Raw genomic sequence first — 19,477 nt, forward strand, 5'->3', positions numbered from 1 at the left:
CTGAAACCTGTCATGAGATGGTTTCAAGAAAGATGCAGGCTCAGAATAATTCAACCAACTTGTGTAGCTGTGGCTGTGGGGTTTGACTGGGAGGTCACAGAAAAACATCAGAAACTGATAATGTCTGTAGCTGTAGGAAATAGTTCTAGTAAATATCTGGGTGGTTGTTGCTGTTAGACCTGAGCAAAAAGCTGTGGAACCAGAGCCAGAGAAGGAAGTACATGCCAGAAATGTCATCAGAAATGGTAATTACAAAAGTTATGTGAGATTTGTTCCTTTTTAATGAATGCTTACACACACACACTAAAAACCAAAACCAAACCAATTTGGGATAAATTGGTCTGGGTAATATTGTTTAGTGCTTCCTTTAATCTGAAAAGATAGTCAGCTGCTAGGTTGCAGGGAGTTCTTCAGTTCTTATTTTTGTCCCTTTCCACCCCCTGACATGGTTATTGCATTTAAGAATAAGCCGTGAGATTTCAGAAAGTACTTCTTTCTCTCTTCCCTGCCTTTTCCAAATCCACATCACTTCTAGTTCCCTGGAGAACTAAACATAATGACTGGAGGTTTCTGTCACAGCTGACCAAGGATTTTCAAAACACTTGACACCAAAGCTCTAAGTTCTCAACTGAATGGAAAAACTGGCACAAAGATTATGTGTATGCTGATCATCCTGACTCTCCTGTCTTATCTCTATTCTTTCCAGATACTTTGCAAGAGAGGGGAATTCGTAATGTCTTCAGAACATGGAGCTATCAAGCGACATCATAACCCAGTAGACAGTATATGCAGAAAGATCAAATCTATCCAAATGATGGACCAGGTCTCTAACCCTACTTTGCAGATACCAAAACTTCAGTCCCGGAACTTCGACAGCCCACAGTGCAATACCAAAAAAAATCTAGAAGAAATACTGAAGAAAAGAACTGTTAGAAGTCATTACAGTACTGGTCCACACTTGACCAGTCCCAGCAATGACAGTGGTTCTTCTGCAGACTTGCAGTTGCTGTCACCTTGTCTCGGGTGTAACTCTGAGTCCTGTTCTGCAAATGCTACCTATACAACTGTTAAAAGTGAAGAGAGATCCAGCAACTCATGGATGCCAGTATGCCCCATGGAGACCTGTTCTTCATCCTACTTCAGAACTGGAGAGGCTACTACCCAGAACAAGCTGTGTGCTGTATCAAATATTGAATCTAAAGATGTACCTCGTGAACAGAATTATCTTACGTCAAGTCCAAATTTGTATTTCTTCACATCTGACAAAAAGTCAGGAAGTGCTGTGATCCAGTCTCCTGTGCTAAAGAGATTGCCTTTGAGTGAAAGAGGTAAAAATCCTGGAAGAAACCCTCCCAGTCTAAACTCCTAGACATCTGAACATTCAGCCTACACAGATGACACTTATCCACTACTTAAACTGGAAACGATAGATTTTAGAATCACTCAAATCTAATAAGACTGTAAGAAGAGCTGAATAAAATGTAAAGTCTTATTTTTTTTTTTCTAAAAAATATTAATGTGAGTGTAAAAAGTAAGGAAATAATGAGTCAAGTCAAACTTTCAAATTTGTTAGTTCCTTTTTACAATTAGGAGATTTGTCTATTCATTTAGTCTGCCTTTAATACAGAAAGATATTTAAGTTCGGGTGTGTGGGGTTTTTGTTGTTGTTGTTTTTTGTGAGGGGTGTGTGTGTGTGGTTTTTGTTTGGTTTTGGGTGGGGGTTTTGTTTTGGTGGGTTTTTGTGTGTGTGTGTGTTGTGGGGTTTGGTGGTGGTTTGTTTGTTTGGGGGTGGGGGGGATTGTTTTCTTAACTTAATCTGCCCATGATGATTACTCTACAATATGGGGGTGCAGAGGGGTGAGAAAAGAAACAGCTGGCCTCTTAAAATGTTGTTTTGTGTACTTACTTCATGCAAAAGAATAGCCAGAGTTGCCAAACATACATGGGTAGAAATAGATGCATAAACCAGTTCCCAACTCAAAGGCTCCAGCTCTAATAGTTCTTGCTGTTATTTGGTGGTAAAAGCTCTGCTTTTATTTGGGTGGGGGGAAGGGAGGTTTGGTTAGGTTTAAGTTTTTTAATCACCTTTAAAAAAATATATCAATCAAGCTGGGGTATGCTATGTGTGCTTGTGCTATTACAAACATACTATTGCAGTTAGCTGTGGTGCATGAAAGTTACTATGAGCAAATAAAGATGGGCAAAAACATTCTTCCTAGGGTGGAAGCAGTCACTGGGCTGCAAAGTTGGCAACATGTATGATGGGAGCTTGATCCATGAAGAAGACTTACTGACCTCCATCTTCTTTGCATGTGATTTGGAGCGCACAGGTTTGCCAGTGGCTTTTCATTGCTCTGCTTTGTTCTCCTCTCAACACATTTTCTAGGCTGAGGTTGTGTTATGATTCCTGAAACATAGCAATCTGTGATGATGTGTGGACTGAATGACTACATTAGCTAGGTGGCTCTGTGTGGCAGACGCAAATAAATGTCTGTGCCTCTTGCATGGTGCCTGTTTCTTACCTTCCACCAGCTGTATTAGTGCAGACAAAGTAGAGGAGAAACATGCTTCTAGCAATCAGCCTTACTGGAAATGCCTGTTTATTTCTTTTAGGATTTTTTTCCCTGTTTAGAAAAGAGAACTTTGGGAAACTTCAGAGGAAGAGAGAATTCCTCTGAGTTCCACCTCAAATATGACTAAAAGTGGTAGAGAAAGGAGTTGTGTAGCAGAGTAAGGTAATGTCAGACAGAGGGTTTGGCTGACTTGATAAGAGACATGAAAGTAGTAGCATAGCAAATGTGTCAAGCTTGTTCTTTCTTAAACTGAAGTCTATGAAACTAGTAAACCAGACTTTGATGCTTCTGTATTAGAAAAGCCAAGCGAAAGCTCTAAACCCTTTCTTTCCAGGTCACACTAGAACTCCAGGATCAGTTACTTGTCTACAGCTCTCAAGGCCAATTAAATACAAACTAGTACAGATCAGTAGCCTGCCCCTCCACAGCTTTTTACAACAGCCTACTGGACTTTGGAGTCTGGTGCATGGAAACCTTTTATCTCTTTTAGGAAAAGTTGCAGTTTCCCAGATAGTTGATTATTTGAGACATACAACTAGTCGGGGATCAGAAGACAGTGGTCTTGAAGAACTGTGCAACATGCTTGACCCAGATCACAAAGACATCTCCATTGACCTGGAAACATATCATGCCATCATGAAAGAGTGGATTGAAGACTGTAAGAGAAAATGGTAATAGATTTTTATCAACTGATCTAGTAAAAGCTTCTGTGAAAATAGGAGAGTAGAAACTTCTTCTGTGACTCGTGCCTCCCATACTCTGGAACAGAGATAGTATCAGGACACCGTGAACACAGTGTGGGTTTTGGCTGAAAGATTTTAAACATAACCAAGTTGATAAGCAACACAATGTCAAACTGATTTTGTGACTCTTGATATTTCCTTGTTTCAGGGAAGATGGTGCCACCGAGGAACCAACAGCAAGCATGGAAGACCTGGAATTTAAAGTGCATAAAAACACCTCAGAAGGTGCATACAATTTTATTTTATTTTGATTCAAGAAAACTCCACTTCCTTGCTCTATAACCAAAATTTCCCACCTCTTTCAGCAAAAAAGATGCATTTCCGGATGAATGTTACATCAGGAAGCTTGGAAGCTTTTGGAGGCGATGTGTCTAAGGGAGACATGTAAGTCCATTTAAGCAATTCTTTCTTGAAATTTAGTACTACTGCTTTGAGTTACTTGAGAGCAGTTCTCAGAACCACTGTTTCAGAAAACTAGCTTGGCAGAGTTTCTAAGGCTGACCTCAGTCTGCACCAGCTCTTGATGCTATCGTGTTCTTTCTCACAGCTGCTGCTTAGACTTAAACACACTAATAATTTTTCCTACTGATATCTTGGTCCTTCTGTGTCAATTTGCCTTGTTAACTCCCTGTGGTCAGTTTTACCATGTGTTTCTCTTCCTATTTAAACTGGTTCCTTCCTTTCCCCCAAGTTTTCAGGTGTATTATGATAGAACATTAATGTTATCTCCTGAAAAATCTGGTCCTTGTGTTTTTTGGGTGGTGTGTTTGTGGTTTTGTGGTGTGGTGTGTTTGGTTTTCTTGTAGTCATGAGTCTGGTTTGGATTCTGTTAATAGCAAAGCACTTAACAACGCCGGAAATTTCAAAGATAATGTTTGTATTTTATGTACAGTCAAAAATCTTAAGATCTTCCTTCTGACGCTGCCCTATTGTTTCTCAAAATCTCAAAAGGGTGATTCTTGTTCAAAGTTTCAGTTGAAGGCATAAGTGGGGGATGGCTTGGGGAAAAGAAAGCATCTAGAAATCGTGGGGTTAATGCTAAAGTATTACTGGTGGCCGAAGAGGTGATTAAAAAAGGCTTAAGATACATTCATGGTGACATAGTTTAATTGCAGGGAGCATTAAAAAAAACAGTGTTTAAAGACAAAGCAGTTCACGGTGTCCGCAGAATTAGAGAACTGATGTGAAGATGATCTGATATATTTGTGCAGAGCAAATGACTGTACGCTTCAGTGCCTCAAGTGCTCTTTGGACTCTCTTCTTTCACCTCTCTTACCAGTGCAGCACAGCATTGGGATTTTCAAAAAGTCTGAGTTAGATCAAATCACCTTTCTCAATCTTTCCCGCTTTTCTCACTGGAACAGGGAGACTTCTGACTTGATAACCTGTGTTGCGGATCTGCAGTACAACAACCAGAAGCTTCAGGAAGAGAACAATAAGCTGAAGCTCACACTGGAAGCTGTGGATGAGACTAACAATAAGCTATTGGCAGATAATGAGGATTTGCAGCAACAAATAAAAAGGTCAGAGACCATGATGGCACAAGGTCTACAGTGTAATGGCCATGGGCAGATGTGTCTTCCGAGTGGTCCAGATTTCTTTATGCTTTTAGCTTCACTGGTGCTTCTTGATGGCAACTTTCTTAATGTAGTGATATTTAACCCTCCTACCTGATTGCTCTGCTTTGTACCTTCTGCTTCTTATAAAAATCAGTCATCCGTCTCATAACCTGGCTTTTGCAGTGTGAGATGCTGAATGTGCACACAGCCAAAATCTTGGAGTAAAGCACAAACAAAACAAATTTTTAAAAATAATAATTTTAAGAAAACTTAATAATAACAGCAGAACAGCCAGGCCCTGGAAGTCTTCCAGTCCCAGACCACGCACTTGTTCCCAAGCAGGACAGAAAAGAGCACATTGGGTTATTTTGCTAGTTATTTTGAGGAGCTAAAGAGGGTTGTCTTGCCAGCTTAACAGTGCTGCAGCTGGGGGACCCATCAATGCCAAGAGTATAAACCTAGTGAGTTCACGATGCTCATCTGACCCAATTGACTCCAATGTGATACAGTTATGCCAACTGTCAAACCATTCCTCATATCTTCTGGGGAGATTAAGGCAGGAGCCCTGGAGCACAGCTGGCATGAGATGTGTGTCCTCAGCTTGGACCATGTGCCCTGCAGCCTAGAGCTAGCCAAGAAAAGGGCCTTGGCCTGTTGGTTAAATATATGTTATTTGTGGTATCATATCAGGATAAGAAAATGATACAGAGCTTACCCTTGAAATTGTTTCTGTAACTTCTAACAATGAAGTATTGTAAAGATGAGTTTATCTGCTTAGATAACCTGATATATTTGACGGTAACAAGCTAGATTGTTAGGTGGATGGAAACAAACGCATGCTGCCTTAGGTGCTATGTCTGCCTGGGGTTTCATCCCTTATTGTGAGAGCAGGAGGGGGTGATAAATAGAGCATAAGTCCATGAGCCTTTACTTACTGGACAAAAATGATGGGCTTAAACTTCATTGTGGCTCTTCTGTTAAGTATCTGTGCCAAAGAATAAGTGGCTTCTAAAAATCCTATTCCTGGTATTTCAAGCTTATCTAATGACCAGCAGTAACTCACTAAAGTTTCTCTGGATTTACTTCCTCCCATGCAGCATCCAGCATTCTGTTCTGAAAGCCAAAGCACTGGAAGAAGAACTAGAAGAAGCAAAAAACAACTTGAACCTGTTAGAAGAGGCGAGGCAGCAGATTCTCTGCCAGAATAAACAGCTAGTAGGTGTCTTATTTCTTAGCTTATATTGTACAGTATCTTATACCCTACTGTAACAATGATGTGACAGCTAAGCCTGTAAAAATCAGCAGTATGATCTTCTCTGAGCTACTGAGGCTCTTTAGATACTTTTGAAATGTAATTTCTTAGTGCTACAAAAACACTAAAACACTGAAGTTTTTTGCATGGAGGTTTCTTTAAGCTGTTGTCAGTTACAACGAAGAAAACAATATAAAGGGCTAGTGTTGCATATAATTACACTTAAAGACAACAGCTCTCATGCTTACATCATTGAGCCCTGCATGTTTTGAAGTTAGTGATGTTTTGCCAGAAATTCACACAGCTTTTCTAGAAGCAGTGGGGACAGTAGACTGTTCAGATATTGACATGAGTTGTTTTCTAAAACACCCCTGGGTCGCTGTCAATGTCCACGTGGGCTGGCAGATATGACAAGGGCCTCTCAGAAACCTGTCCATTCTGGACTTCATAAGATGGGAGTAAATGGCCTCAAGTTACAGCAGGGAAGGTTTAGATTGGATATTAGGAAACATTTATTTACAGAAAGGGTTGTGAAACACTGGAACAGGCTGCTAAGGGAAGTGGTGGAGTCACCATCCCTGGAGGTATTAGAAGGCATCTAGATGAGATGCTTAGGGCCACGGTTTAGTGCTAGATTTAAGTTATGGTTCAACTTGATGATCTAAATGGTGTCTTTACACCAAAATAATTCTATGACTGACAGTTGGAAGCCAAGCTGTACACTTTGGTGTGCCTCAGAGGGCATGAGGTCCCTACATGACAGCATCTGAATGGCACCCCAGGTGTGTGAGTAGCGAAGCCTGCATGGCTGTTGTAAGAGGTGTTCAGCAGCCTGGTAATGATGCTGATGTGCCTGCAGCTTTAGCAGGTGTTACCAGACACCAGAGCGTAGGCTCTCTGGAGAACATATGTTTGTGTTGTTGCCATGTGTGTTGTTCACACTACGGTGACATCTCTGTGTCTTGCTGTGTGGGCATAGCTGTGAATTGGTGCTCCATAGCTGTGTGTGCTGCTGATGGTGGGTATTTAGAAATCAAAAAAAGTCTACTATGCACTTTTTTTTTTTTTTTTGGTGCTGTCCTGCTGCAGTATGTGTATGTTTTTGTTCTGCTTTAAGTTGAGATTCCATGCATAATTCACCTTGTGAAAAGGAGGTAGGGTGGAAGAGAGAAATATTACTGGAAGTTTTGTAGCAGTGCTTGTTCCTTAATTGCTGTTGCCTGTGCAGTGGATGCATTGAGTGAGGTACTAAACCTTTGTTCATGTCTGATAAGAAAATAGTGCAGTATGGCACCTAGGCTTCCCAGATTTATCTTAAGTATGAGAACAACTAGACTTGCTCACTCTAGCCTTGAATACCTCCTTCCTATTATCTAGTGGTCTGAGTTTTACACTGATTTGAAATACCTGTCTCAAACCCTCAGTGAGGCCTCATGAGGCACTGTTTTCTGAAGCAAGGGAATGGACCACAGCTTCATATTGTGCTCTGGATGTGTTTGTGATCTGTTGCTTTTTGGCTTAGTTTGGCTTTGAATGTTGAACTTGACATGATAAAAACAATTATTTTGGCTTTTTTCTCTCCCCACACGCCTTTCTTTTTGTTTTTTAATCTGCTCAGGAAAAAGAAAACCAGTCTCTCATCGTCAAAATCACTTCTCTTCAGGAAGAGGTAAAATAAATCATGACTCTGCAAGTGCGTGTTCTTGTCTAGCTGAAAGCTCATGATTAAGAAACAAAATGCTTGTCAGAGTTTGAAGCCTGACTTGCTAATTGGGTTATCGAAATATCTTGTATTTTGCAAGGATGACTTATCATAAAACTTTATATCTTGAAGCTGTACTGTGCTTCAGACTTTGTTTGCTGGGTAAGTCAGTCTATGAGGTTGGGGAAGTAGGAGCGACAGGGACAAACAGCTTTTCCCCCTCTTTTTCAGAGCCTTAGAGACAAATTACAAGTATTTCTGGTTAATACAGCTATAAATATACTAACTCTAGGTTGAAACAATCTCTAACGCTTTTTATTTCATATTCACTTCTCTTTCCCTCCTTCAAGATCCAAAGGATGAGGCCTGTATAGATCTGTAACTCAAAAAAAAAAATGCAGTAGCAGGGAGTTCCACTCACAGAGGAATCCACTGACTGCTAATCAAGCCATATCTCTAGGCTCACTTTTCTTTCTGTTTAGTTCAGAGGAGAGCTACCCGTTCTTATTTTATTTCATTAAAATAAATATTTTATAAACAAGTTTTTATCGGGTGATAAAACATTTTACTACTTGCTTACAGCCTGTATTTTAGACTATTTAGGATTAAATGGAGAAACGGGTTAAATCATAATGAAAAGGAGCACTTAATGATTCAGGAATATATTCTCTATTGTAACAACATGGTAGTCATTGTTCTTTGCATGTTAATCTTTCCTCAAGATTAGTCTTTCCAAAGAGGTTGTAAGTGCAAATAGCTATTAAACTGCATCTTCCCAAAAATACTTCCCATGCTGCAGGTCTGAAAGCTTTTCTCTAGCTTTCTGTGTCTGGTAGTCCTTATAAAACATGTTCTGAGTTTTTTATCTTTTGAGAGTGCTCTGGAAAAATGGGGGAAATTTAGTGGAAATAGTCTCAGTGGGGCAAGAAAATACAATATATGTGCACAAATACTGGTGGTGCTTCAGAGTAGGCAGTAGCTTGGGGGTGGAAATGTCATTTTGCCTAGTTTCTTCAAGGAGAAGCTGTCAATACATTCAGCTCTGCCTAAACACTTTGTCTTGTTTAGAATATTAGGAGTAGTGTGGACACCGACGAACTTCGAAAGAAGATTTTGGAGCTGTCTAAAAATGCAGCAGAGCTTCAAGTAAGGATTTAAGCTCTAGGAGGAACAAAACAACAGCCTGTAGTTTGCTGAGATCTAGTGGGGGGAATTTCTGCCTCTGAACCTGCCTCTATTAAAGAGCTGTGTTGCAATCATAGCTTGGACAGTACAACAGCTTTGACTAAGGAAGCTGCTGTCTGGAGGCCAAAAATGGGACTAATAGAAACAATCCATGATTTTATTCTTTCATCTCAGTTAAACTTCTAGGAATCCTTTCCCCTCTTTCAGCAAAGTATGCCTTTCTAATGTATTTTATCAATGTTGCTGAAACTATTAGCCTGAACAGACAAGTGGAAACAAAGGTGACTACAAAAGCTGAGAATGCTTTTGTGTTTAATTGGGTGCAAGATTTGAGCTTTGAAATACATCATACAAGGTATTCAAAGAAGAATTTGATTTTTTTGTAAGCACGGAATTTTGATACCGTTTTCCCCTTACAAGTAGAAGATAGGAACAGAGTCATATTACAGTGCATACTGATGATTGGAATTATTTTTGATCTTTTCACTCTTTAGATCCAAGCACATATCTATGAGAGCACTGTGGTGAATAAAGAGGCAAGCTTGATCCAGGTTGGTTGCTTTTACTTCATTATGTCTTTGACTGAAAACGCTGACTCTGGGATGATTTGTAAAAAAGCAAGGCAATAATCTTAACTGTGGCACTTTCATTTCTACTGTTCCCACACTACAGAATCTGATCCTATAAATGGCTCCAAAGTAGGCGAGATCTGCTGTAGGACCTGATTATGAGTCAGCATAATTAAAGGTTTTGGGATTTTGCTTTTATTAAAAATCTCAACCTATTAAAACAAAACAAACTTCAGAAAAATGTACAGAAGCTTCTAAAGGCCACTTCCTTCAACAGCTGTTAAAAGAACGTACCTGCAGAAGATCCTTCCCTTCGTGTCATTTACATAATTTTTGTGTCAAACTAGAAATAGTGATTCAGAGCCCAATGGAAAAGCAAATTTGTCCTTTCTTGTTACAGAGATGTGATTGTCTTGGTTTGGCTGAAGAGTGAACGTTTCTGATGTTGTCTTTAAACTTGTATTTTGTGTTAGAAAAAAAAGGCATAAGACTACATAAGGGCATTGGCATTCTCTGGATTAAGGAATGATGCAGATAGACTTCTAGGCTAATGGAGTTTTGTTTAGCAGAACATGTTCTAAATAAGCTGATGAAATATTTGACTATTAGGTGATCTGCAAAAGTGAGTGCAGCTGAAGTCAAATAGTGACTAGAGAGAACCTAGCTTCAATGTGATCCAGCTGATAATTTTGTAGCTGAATTTTTTTTTAATAGCTTTTTGTTTTCTTTTTCAAGAAGCAGCTTAAGAACGCAAGTGAATTAACTTTATTTTTAAAAATAGTTTTCACTTCGTCCTCCTTGAATGACTCTAAGTTTTTTGTGGCCTCTGTAGTATCCCTTCATTTTTAAAAGGCTTTTTTAGTCCAATGACTAAATGAAAGTTTTGAAAGCAGACTGCTAGATTGCATGTTCTTGTAGACAAAGGTGACTGGTTTGCTTAAGCTTGAAGAAGCCGGTGTGGAAAACTGATGCTGCTTGTTGGTATTAGGATCTGTGGGATAAGGTTGTCACTGTAAACTAAAAACAAACAAACAAAACAAACAAACAAAAAAGCCTGTCATAGCTCTTTGTCCAAAGGTAGATTGGATAGGATTGACAGTTACTGAAAGTTACTATGGTAACCTTTCTTTTCCAGACCTGTTTCCAACCTGCGAAGGTTGAAAACACGTTATTTTTTCTTTAATATTTTTTTTAACCTTCAGGACCGCATATCAGTTGTCTCTGCCAAGAGACCTTGCTCTATAACCTTTTCCTGTTTAGCTTACTGTGTTTTTCATGTCTGTCAAAAACCTCAACTATTTTTAAAGAGGAAGATTAGGAAGAAATCATTAAAGGGGTGAGAGGACCAGAACTCCTACTGGAAGTTCATTTATCCTCTAAGAAATGCTCCGCTTGTCTGTGTGGTGTCTTCTGTTGTAATACCAGAACATGACTGAGGCCCATTGCTTGTTTGTGACACTAAGAAAGCTACTACTTCTGCTAACTCTTCAGTCATACCATGAGGGTTGATACATTCCCTATCAGCCCTTCCATTAGGTGGTGTTTAATGTACAGAGCCCTACGCTCCATGCATTTAATCATGAAAACCGATGAGAGTAAACGTTACAACTTGTTTTAAGGCTCAGTTGGGATGAAAACTCATACCAGGTATAATATAGGCCAGGTTTTCAGCTAAAACTAGAGTGCTTCTGTCTAGTTAATATGCTACTGCTGGTACAGAAACCATGTAAAGTAATAAATTAAAACACAGCATCTGGAAATAAGTTTTTCTGTCTCCTTAATTTCAGGAGTTACATAGAAAAGGTTTTCAGACTGCTTTCTGTTAGCCAATATGCAAGGTATTCTTCTAAATTTGCACCTATTTCTATGTTATATAATTAGGCTGCTGCTCAAACCTAAATTGTATAGCTTACTGCTGTTATGTAGAATTGAGTAAAGTGTCATTTTGGTTACAAGCCATCATAGCTATAAGTATTACAAATGCACTTCAATGTCCTAGTCGTCAGGCTGTGTGCTTTAAAGGGTCTTTTATCCACAATCTCTACAGAAGGAGCAGAACATCAAAGAACTGAAGTTAACCATTGTGGAGTATTCCTCAATAATAGAGGTATGGGACTGACTTTTAGTTTTTGACTGTGTCAGGGGAAAACATGCAGATCCTATGCTTATTCTGCACGACAAACTAACATTCTAACCAGGTCTCATGTATGTTTCTAGACTTTGCGGGCAGAAAAAAGTAAGTTACTGGAGGACATGCAACACATGCAGCAAGACCTCATCTCGTGAGTATTGTGAACTCCTCCCAGGAAACACAGTTCATCAGAAGTTAAAAAGGGCTGAGACCTATTTTTTTTTTTTTTCCGGCTTCTTCTAGAAATGGCTTGAGTTTCCCATTGCTGTGTAAATTTAACAGCGATATTCCTGAAGGGATGAATTCACTGCACTGTGAACTGGAGCTTGCTCAGTCTTCTGAGGTATGAATCAAATCTTTATTGTGTCTCATCGCAGTTGTCTTGCATCAATAAAGGAAGAACAAAGCTCATTCCCTGTAGATTGTTAGATAACCTTGGAATTTTAAGCCATTAATCTTAGGACACAAGCACAGAATGTGAAGCTTATAGTATTGTCCCAAGTACATTGGAGAAAGTACAAAGAAAATGCTTGACATTCTAAAAAAATAAGACCTACAAAGTAAATCTGGAAGAGCTAGGGTCATTCTTTTAGTTGGCAGAAGAACAGACTGTTAAGAGAAGATAGAGTTTTCAAACAAATAAAAGCTATTATGCTGAAGAAAGTAGGTCTGTTTCTTCTTGTACTGCCTACACTAGACACAATGATTTCCAGTTGCAGAAGGTGAGACTTCTTTTTCCTTGAAGTCTAACGTAGTGAAAAATAAAAGCATTAGAGTAAGCATCTTAAAAAGGCTGTAAAGTCTTAATGTAACTTATTCTATAGAAACTCTGATAAGCACATGTCTGTAGGTACCATTTCCTTGCCCCTCAGCAGGTAAGATGGCGACTGACCTTTAGAAGTCCTGTCTGGCTCTTTTTTCTGAGGCCTTTGGGCAGTGATTTGGGGAAGAACAGGACAGGCATCCTTCTTATGAGTCTGGAACAGGCTGACAAAATCTTAGTACTGCAGTTGAGCCTGTCTGTTTGAAGTTGTAGTGTCTTCTGTATAAGACCCAGCAGGTGGCTTGGTGATTTTTTTGGGAACTACTGTTTAGATCAGACACACTTCACAAATACTGGAAGTTTGGTCTCTAATTTACTGTTAAAATAGCTTTCCAGCACTCCAGTGAAGAACTACCTGGCAGGGTGATGGGAGGGTGGAATATGGTTTTCGTTCAGATTTTTGTCTAAGCCTATTTCCCTAAAGATATTCCATGGAGTCCCATCCTTCCTCACAGTGCCGTCTTCCCTTCAGGTGCTATCTGTGTGGCAGATCTGATAAATCACTGCAAATAGTATATGCCTGTTTTCTTGTAAGATTTTGCTGTGCTGCTACTCACTTTTGTATGTGGCGCATTTGCAAAGAGTTAGCACTTGCAACAGAAAGTCTGCTAGTGGACTAAACCTGTAGGCCCAGAAATGAGAGGGATACTTGGCTGGGCATCCCAGCTTCAAAAGTAATGTATTGTCCCCATTTGCAGCTCCCCATGGCCACAGTGAATCACTATGTTCACCTCTCAAATGCTGTAATGAGACACACTTCCACCAACTCACCTGTAAAGCAAGTAAGGGCCCTGCTTATTCATCACTTGGTGAAGCCTCTTTTGAATAAAAATAACTAATTGTTGACTTCCTCTTGTGCCTACTCCTGATGTGAATATTTACATTGGATCACTCAGAAGCTTGACTGGCCTGCTGCTTGCTTTTTTTTTTTTTTTTTTTTTTTTAAATCCCCATGACGTGATGGTTTTGAAAAGCTTTTACAGGCTTCAAGTTTCGGTAGCTCTGACCTTCTGATAAATACAATGCAGGGATACTTCAGAAAACTCTAAATGTCACTGATGCTGGTTTGTAATAAGGAGATGTCAAAATAAGCTAGCTGGCTCTTCCATCTCTTCAAAGATTACCAAGACTGAATGGACATGCCTGGATGAAACGCTGGACCGTGAAGTGCTGTTTTTACTTCAGGGACCTGAATATGTGGGAGAAAAATTTAAGACTGTCATGCAAAACCTGGTCAGTTGCAGAGCTTAATGTGAATAAGGATGTGGTCTTCTATCAGCCTTTTAATTAGGATTTCTCCAAACACTGACAATCAGTATTTACTCCTATTGAAAAAATAAAAATAGCTTCTTTGGGGGTGAAGGTGGGTTCATGCTTGCTCTAACAATATCACTTGGCACCTACTATAACTTATAACCTGGGTAATTCTGCACAGTATTGAGTCGGAGTAGTACTAAAAAGGCCAAGGTGTGGTTTTTCTGATTGTTTTGTGTTTGTGTGGGGGGTATTTTTGTTTGTGTTTGTTTGTTTTTTTTTTTTTTAATGTTTTGTTTGTTGTGTGTTTTGTTTGGGGTTGCTGTTGTTTTTTTCCCAGCAAGAGGAAGCCTCTGAAGCAGAGGAGCTTGTCATGAATTCTTTACAATGGGTAAATGATCCTGAAGAGAACGTGCAACAGTCTTGGGAAAGAAAACTTGTAGTAAGTAACTTTCTTAGAAGATATTTTATGAAATAGTGGGGCTGTGTGAAAACTTAAGGTAGGTATCTTATTCCTGCATACTATATATATTAATGACTTGAGATTATAGCAGCCCATTTGGGGGTCAGAGATGGCTGTATAGAGAGAAATATCTTTTGTAACTTTTTTTTTTTTTGAGGACGAGGGGATCATTGTTTTTCACTTAAATGCTGTGCTTTTCCTTATATGTCTTGTGCAAGGTCTCATTTGTTAAAGGAAAGGGTAGATGAAGCAACTCTATTTGAAGATGAAAATGAGGTCAGATGACAACTCTGTCTGAGCTATGAAGCTTTTCTGCCCACTGTACATTTGTGTGCACTGAGCACCCATTTTCCCCTGTGCTCTGAATCTGACTATGGTAATGGATGGTTTCACCATCAAGAGGAGGAGGAAGAGGTGGCTTTATAACCAGGTTTCCAAATAAAAACTTTCATAGGGTTTGCTTTCTTTTGAAAGGCAAAGTGTTGTTGTTTTGCTGGATACAGTCCACAGAAAAAGTTTTTAGAAAAACATATTTTACAACTTAATCTTGCATAATGTGTTTTTACTACTCTTTGTACCTCTTGTGAGGCCTGAAATTAAAGACTTTTGTGCAAGGTAACTGGCTAAAATAACTTCCCCATGTGGCAGCAGCAGTCTGTGGACACAGCTCAACTCTCTTGCTCTTGTTCCCTCTTCCTTTCCCATGTAACAGTACGGTTTCTAAAATTTTCATCTTGCTGAGTATAGCTTTTTTGCTAACCTGCTCCTTCCCGCTAATCTGTTGTTAGGAGCATTGCTGCAGAAAACTCCACTGAACTGAATGCTAATGCTGTCTTTCTGCTCCTTAATAGATGCAAAAACCTCAATTTGTCCCACTTGAGTAGTAGCAGGTGACACCACAGTGCATGGTGATTTAAGCTGTTTGTTTTTAAGCAGAAAGCTACTGTTCTCCTCTAGTGTTGCAAAATGTTGTATCTGGTCCTCTTCACCTTTCCTGGGAGGATTGAGGCAATCCTTGGAGCCAACTAGTTCTGCGGCCAGCAGAACTTTCTTTTTTTATGTAAATCCTGAAAACTTTCCCTTGGAGAAGGTGCAAGTGTCTCAGTGTCTTGACCCCAGTGTGACTCTGGGTAGACTCTAGGAAACTGCTGGCTCATGCATGGCTGTAACTTCTTGATCTTGCCCAAAAACTTCCTTCTTCAAAGCTGCCACAGCCGAGAAATGCTTGTTGACTTACTATTCTTGTTGGGATCGTATTCATGTGAAGCTAAAAGCTTTTGGTGTGGGTGTTGAAGTCGATTGTGGTAAATAAGTCCAATGCTGGCTGCTAGAGAACAATACATTTTGGAAACAAAACTAACAGAGAATCAAGCAAGAATGAGATTTTTAAAATATGAAAGGTCCTGTCCTTCTGGGACCCAGGGGTTCAGGAAGTGACTTCATTGTCAAACATATTGTCTTCACCTAGCTAGAATAAGACAGGTGTGTAGGGAAAAAAGATTCCGGGTAGCTTCCTCCACCCTTAGAGAAAGCTTTTGTAGAAAAATGAATTAAATCTTGGATTATACACGACCACTTGAAGCCTGAACACTTCCCCACCATTTCCCGTGAAATATATGATGGATGTGTTTTGCCAGGTTTTAATATTTTAAAGTATGTTTTGTAAATATATTATACATAAAGTCAATTGTAAGTGTGCCTATGTTTTTGTGTATATATGCATGTTTTTACTGTCACCATCTATATATGTTTAAATATTATTTTCACCCCTCTGCTTCAAGATAAGACTGTGGCACGTGTGCCATGATAAGCCTGTATCACTTGCGTCAAACCCATACTGTTTCCAAGAGGAAATGCTGCCTGTTCCTTGGCTAAAAAAACTGATCTTCAGGATGTGGGTATTTGCCTGTGGTCACATCCCATGTCATCCCAGTAACCCTGTCTAGCAAAACTGCTCAGGCTCCTTTTATTATTTTGTTTTTTTAGCGTGATACTTGATGTGCTACACTTTTTTTGTTTGAAGCTCATGAACATTAGACTCTTACAGTGGGTAACGTGGCCCATATTTGTAGGATTGATGTTTTCCCTTTAGAACTGCTGTAAAACCCCAGAAATACGAACCTCATTCTCACCTGACCTCTGTTTGATTCTCATTAAGCTTTTTTTAAAAGCTAAGGACTTTTTTTGTTATGTTCATTTGAAAAAGGTCAGAGAAAAAGGACTGGATTCTTCTTTCTCAGTGCTTTATACTGCAAGTCACTGTGCAGAGAAATACAGAGGATATAATGTTAACATGTAATTCTTCCCTCTTCCCCTTATTCTTCCTACAAATCTGAGGTAAAATGGAAAGCCTTTCTACAAGAGTCATCCCTTGGATGTGTGTATGACAAACTGAAATACAGACTTATTAGTCCAGCTTTTTTTTTACATTTCTGTAATAACAAACTCAACCTGGTGCCAATGGACTTGGTCATACTTTGGGGAAAGCATCACAGAAGTCTAAGTTATCAATTTTAGGGCTTTGTAAATACATGGGGGTTTGTTGCTCTGTCTGGGCATTTTGTGATGAAGGCTTTCTGGGGTAAATTGTAAAGACTCCCTCATGTACCATGTAATCTATTGCCACACCATAAATGCTTGCTAACGTTATATTTGTTTTACAAGGAATGAAGAGGAAGAGGACTACCTGTATACCCTAGATCTGCCCACAAATAAAGGCTGAGAGTGGCTTTTGACTTTGAAGTAACCTTTTGAAATAGCTGGAGCCATCTGTCAAATTGTATTAGCATATGAAAGGCTTATGTTTTCTTGTACAAACTTATGTGTTGCTTCATCTTAAAGTACTAACACTTAGCCAGAGTGCAGCCTGTCTGTCTCCACATACTGTCAGATTCAGGAGTTAGAGGCACAGGTCTGAAGTTTAGGTAGCTTTGTTAACCTGCTAGACAACACAAAACACTGTTTTGTAGAGAGAAAAAACCACCCATTTATCCTTTATGATCTCTTCCTTATTAATTTATTTTTTTTTCTCTCTCTCCCCCTTCTTTCCCAACTAGATGTTGTATAAGTACATTACAGAATATTGTCAATCATCCATCTTCTTTATTACCGATAGTGTTGCATGTAGGTGATGATTTCCCTGCTCTATCATTTAGTATCAGTTCTCATCATGTATAATAAATCTGGGGCTGTCATTTATCCTCTGGCTCTGCTCTTCATTGAACAACATGGCAACTCAGTTTCAATCTGCCACAGGTTCTCAAGCAAGAACTAGAAGAAAAAAGACACCTTTGGATCCAGAAACTTTGTCTCTTAGAAAAATACAAGGAATCCATCGATAATGATTTTATTCAAATGGCGAGCAACCTGAGAAGAACCAAGACAGAGCAACTTCACTTAAGGAGAGAGCTCTCTGTCAGGTACCCCTTCAAACCATGTGTGACACTTTTTTCTTTTGTGGGTGGTGTTGTTGTTTGTGGTGGTTTTGTTTTGGTGTTGTGTTTTTATTGTGCTGTTTTTGCTTTAGGTGTTTGGTTTTTGTTTGGGTTTTTTTGATTGCTTAGCTGTTTGGTAGGGGGGTTGTTTTGGGTTGTGTTTTTTGTCTTGTGGAACAAAGTTTACTGAATTCTGAAGGCTTTTTTCACAGAGGAATTTATCTGCTGTTTTGGAGAGTGGAACTGGTTTTAGCATAACATCACACTATGTGGGAGTTAAAGTTAATGTATGAAGTAACATATGATCCTGGAGATGTCTTTGAAAACACCAGGAAGACCACAGACTGAGCAGTTAAAGCAAGAGGGCACTGCCTATATAGCAGGTGCAGCCATTTAATAAACTGCTAGTTTTGAGTGAAGCAGGTGATCTGTAAAATATATGCCTGTGGGTATATTATTGCTTTGGAAGACAATTTCTAGCCCCACACAATACAATGTTTTAATGTGTCAAGCGTCAATGAGTTATCTCATTAAATATGAAAACATAATATTAAATTATTGTTTATTGGCATTTTTTTCTCCTCTGCTAGAACAATTAATCTGAATTTGTTGTCTTTGTGGAACCCAGGCTTACTCACAGTGTCAGCCTTCCGCTATCATATACTAAACATAAATTTTGCATGCATGTCTTTGCTCACATTTGGGATATAAGCTGCTTTGCATCTCTGAGAGCTAATGTGGAGCAGTCATATTGCACTTTTGCCTGACTTATCTTCCACTTAACATTGTTAATGTAGACCTCCCACATGCTCTCTCTTCACTTGGAAAAGAGCCGATTAAAATACTGGTGCCTTAGTTTCTTAAAGCTGCCTCTCTGTATCAAAATTGTTTGTGATGGCAGCAACAAGGAAAAAAATGTACAAAGGTGAGTTAGAGAAGAAATAAGCAAAGGGTTCCTGCAGTGGGAAATAAGGCATTCCTTGAAAGCCATCATCTTTAGCACTGGTTCTGACGGCATCTGCTTGCTGCCAAGTGAAATACCCTCTAAAACACTGGAAAATTAACCTGATGAAGCTATGTATCTGCAGCAGTAGCTCCAGGGTATCTTTACTAGAATGATTGACTCTGTATCTGGTTACCATTTCTCCCACACTATGAAACAATGTGTTGTATTTTGTTTTTTAATCAAAATGCAGAATTTTGCCCTGCTAAGCTCTTGATCTTTGAGTTCTCTGGATGTTCTACAAGCTTCCACCATGGTACCTGGCTGGCTAGGGCTGGCACAGCTCTTGCTCTGTTCAGCTGGGGAGAAACCAGGGTAAAACCTCCATTTCTTTTCTAATTCTGGGGCTGCTATAGAAAATCCTTGTCTGCCTGCAGGGCTGAATTTTCCTTAGCAAGAATGAAGTCCCTGGTGCTGGATCCTGGGGAACTGCAGAATGTAACAGCTGAATGTGGTTCTTGATGCACATCTCAACAACCAGAGCATGTCATCTCCCAGGCATGCCCATTCTGAAATGTCATAACGGATTGTGGTTTGTGCTCTCTCGCCCCACAGGCAACGTGAGATAGAAACTGTCAAACAGTCACAAGAAGAAATGGCTGGCCGGGCAGAAGCCCTTGGTTTAGAGCTGCAAAAAGCCACAAAGCAGCTTGAGGATGCCAGCAAACAGGTAAGGGACAGTCGTAGCTCCTCCTTCTGTGCAGAAAACAAGTGAGCAGATGCAAAAGGCTGCATATGATGCATTGCTGCTCTTGGGAAAGGAAATCGCATGTTCAGCGTGGAGCG

The 19,477-nt window shown here is 39.6% G+C and overlaps 1 protein-coding gene across 1 annotated transcript in view; it reads left to right on the forward strand.

The window, feature by feature from the left end:
* Window positions 1–708: 708 nt before the first annotated feature.
* IRAG2 (inositol 1,4,5-triphosphate receptor associated 2) overlaps window positions 709–19,477 on the forward strand; it is a 38,745-nt gene continuing 19,976 nt past the window's right edge. Inside the window, exons 1-17 of the mRNA XM_065032310.1 lie at window positions 709–1,328; window positions 2,220–2,330; window positions 3,064–3,244; window positions 3,465–3,541; window positions 3,622–3,700; window positions 4,681–4,839; window positions 5,973–6,090; window positions 7,746–7,796; window positions 8,898–8,975; window positions 9,509–9,565; window positions 11,631–11,690; window positions 11,801–11,865; window positions 11,958–12,057; window positions 13,657–13,770; window positions 14,132–14,233; window positions 17,510–17,673; window positions 19,247–19,361. Coding sequence (XP_064888382.1) covers window positions 734–1,328; window positions 2,220–2,330; window positions 3,064–3,244; window positions 3,465–3,541; window positions 3,622–3,700; window positions 4,681–4,839; window positions 5,973–6,090; window positions 7,746–7,796; window positions 8,898–8,975; window positions 9,509–9,565; window positions 11,631–11,690; window positions 11,801–11,865; window positions 11,958–12,057; window positions 13,657–13,770; window positions 14,132–14,233; window positions 17,510–17,673; window positions 19,247–19,361 — 2,226 coding nt within the window. The 5' untranslated portion in view covers window positions 709–733. The remainder of the gene's footprint in view (window positions 1,329–2,219; window positions 2,331–3,063; window positions 3,245–3,464; window positions 3,542–3,621; window positions 3,701–4,680; window positions 4,840–5,972; window positions 6,091–7,745; window positions 7,797–8,897; window positions 8,976–9,508; window positions 9,566–11,630; window positions 11,691–11,800; window positions 11,866–11,957; window positions 12,058–13,656; window positions 13,771–14,131; window positions 14,234–17,509; window positions 17,674–19,246; window positions 19,362–19,477) is intronic.

Source organism: Columba livia, chromosome 1, assembly GCF_036013475.1.
Source record: "Columba livia isolate bColLiv1 breed racing homer chromosome 1, bColLiv1.pat.W.v2, whole genome shotgun sequence".
NCBI lineage: Eukaryota > Metazoa > Chordata > Aves > Columbiformes > Columbidae > Columba > Columba livia.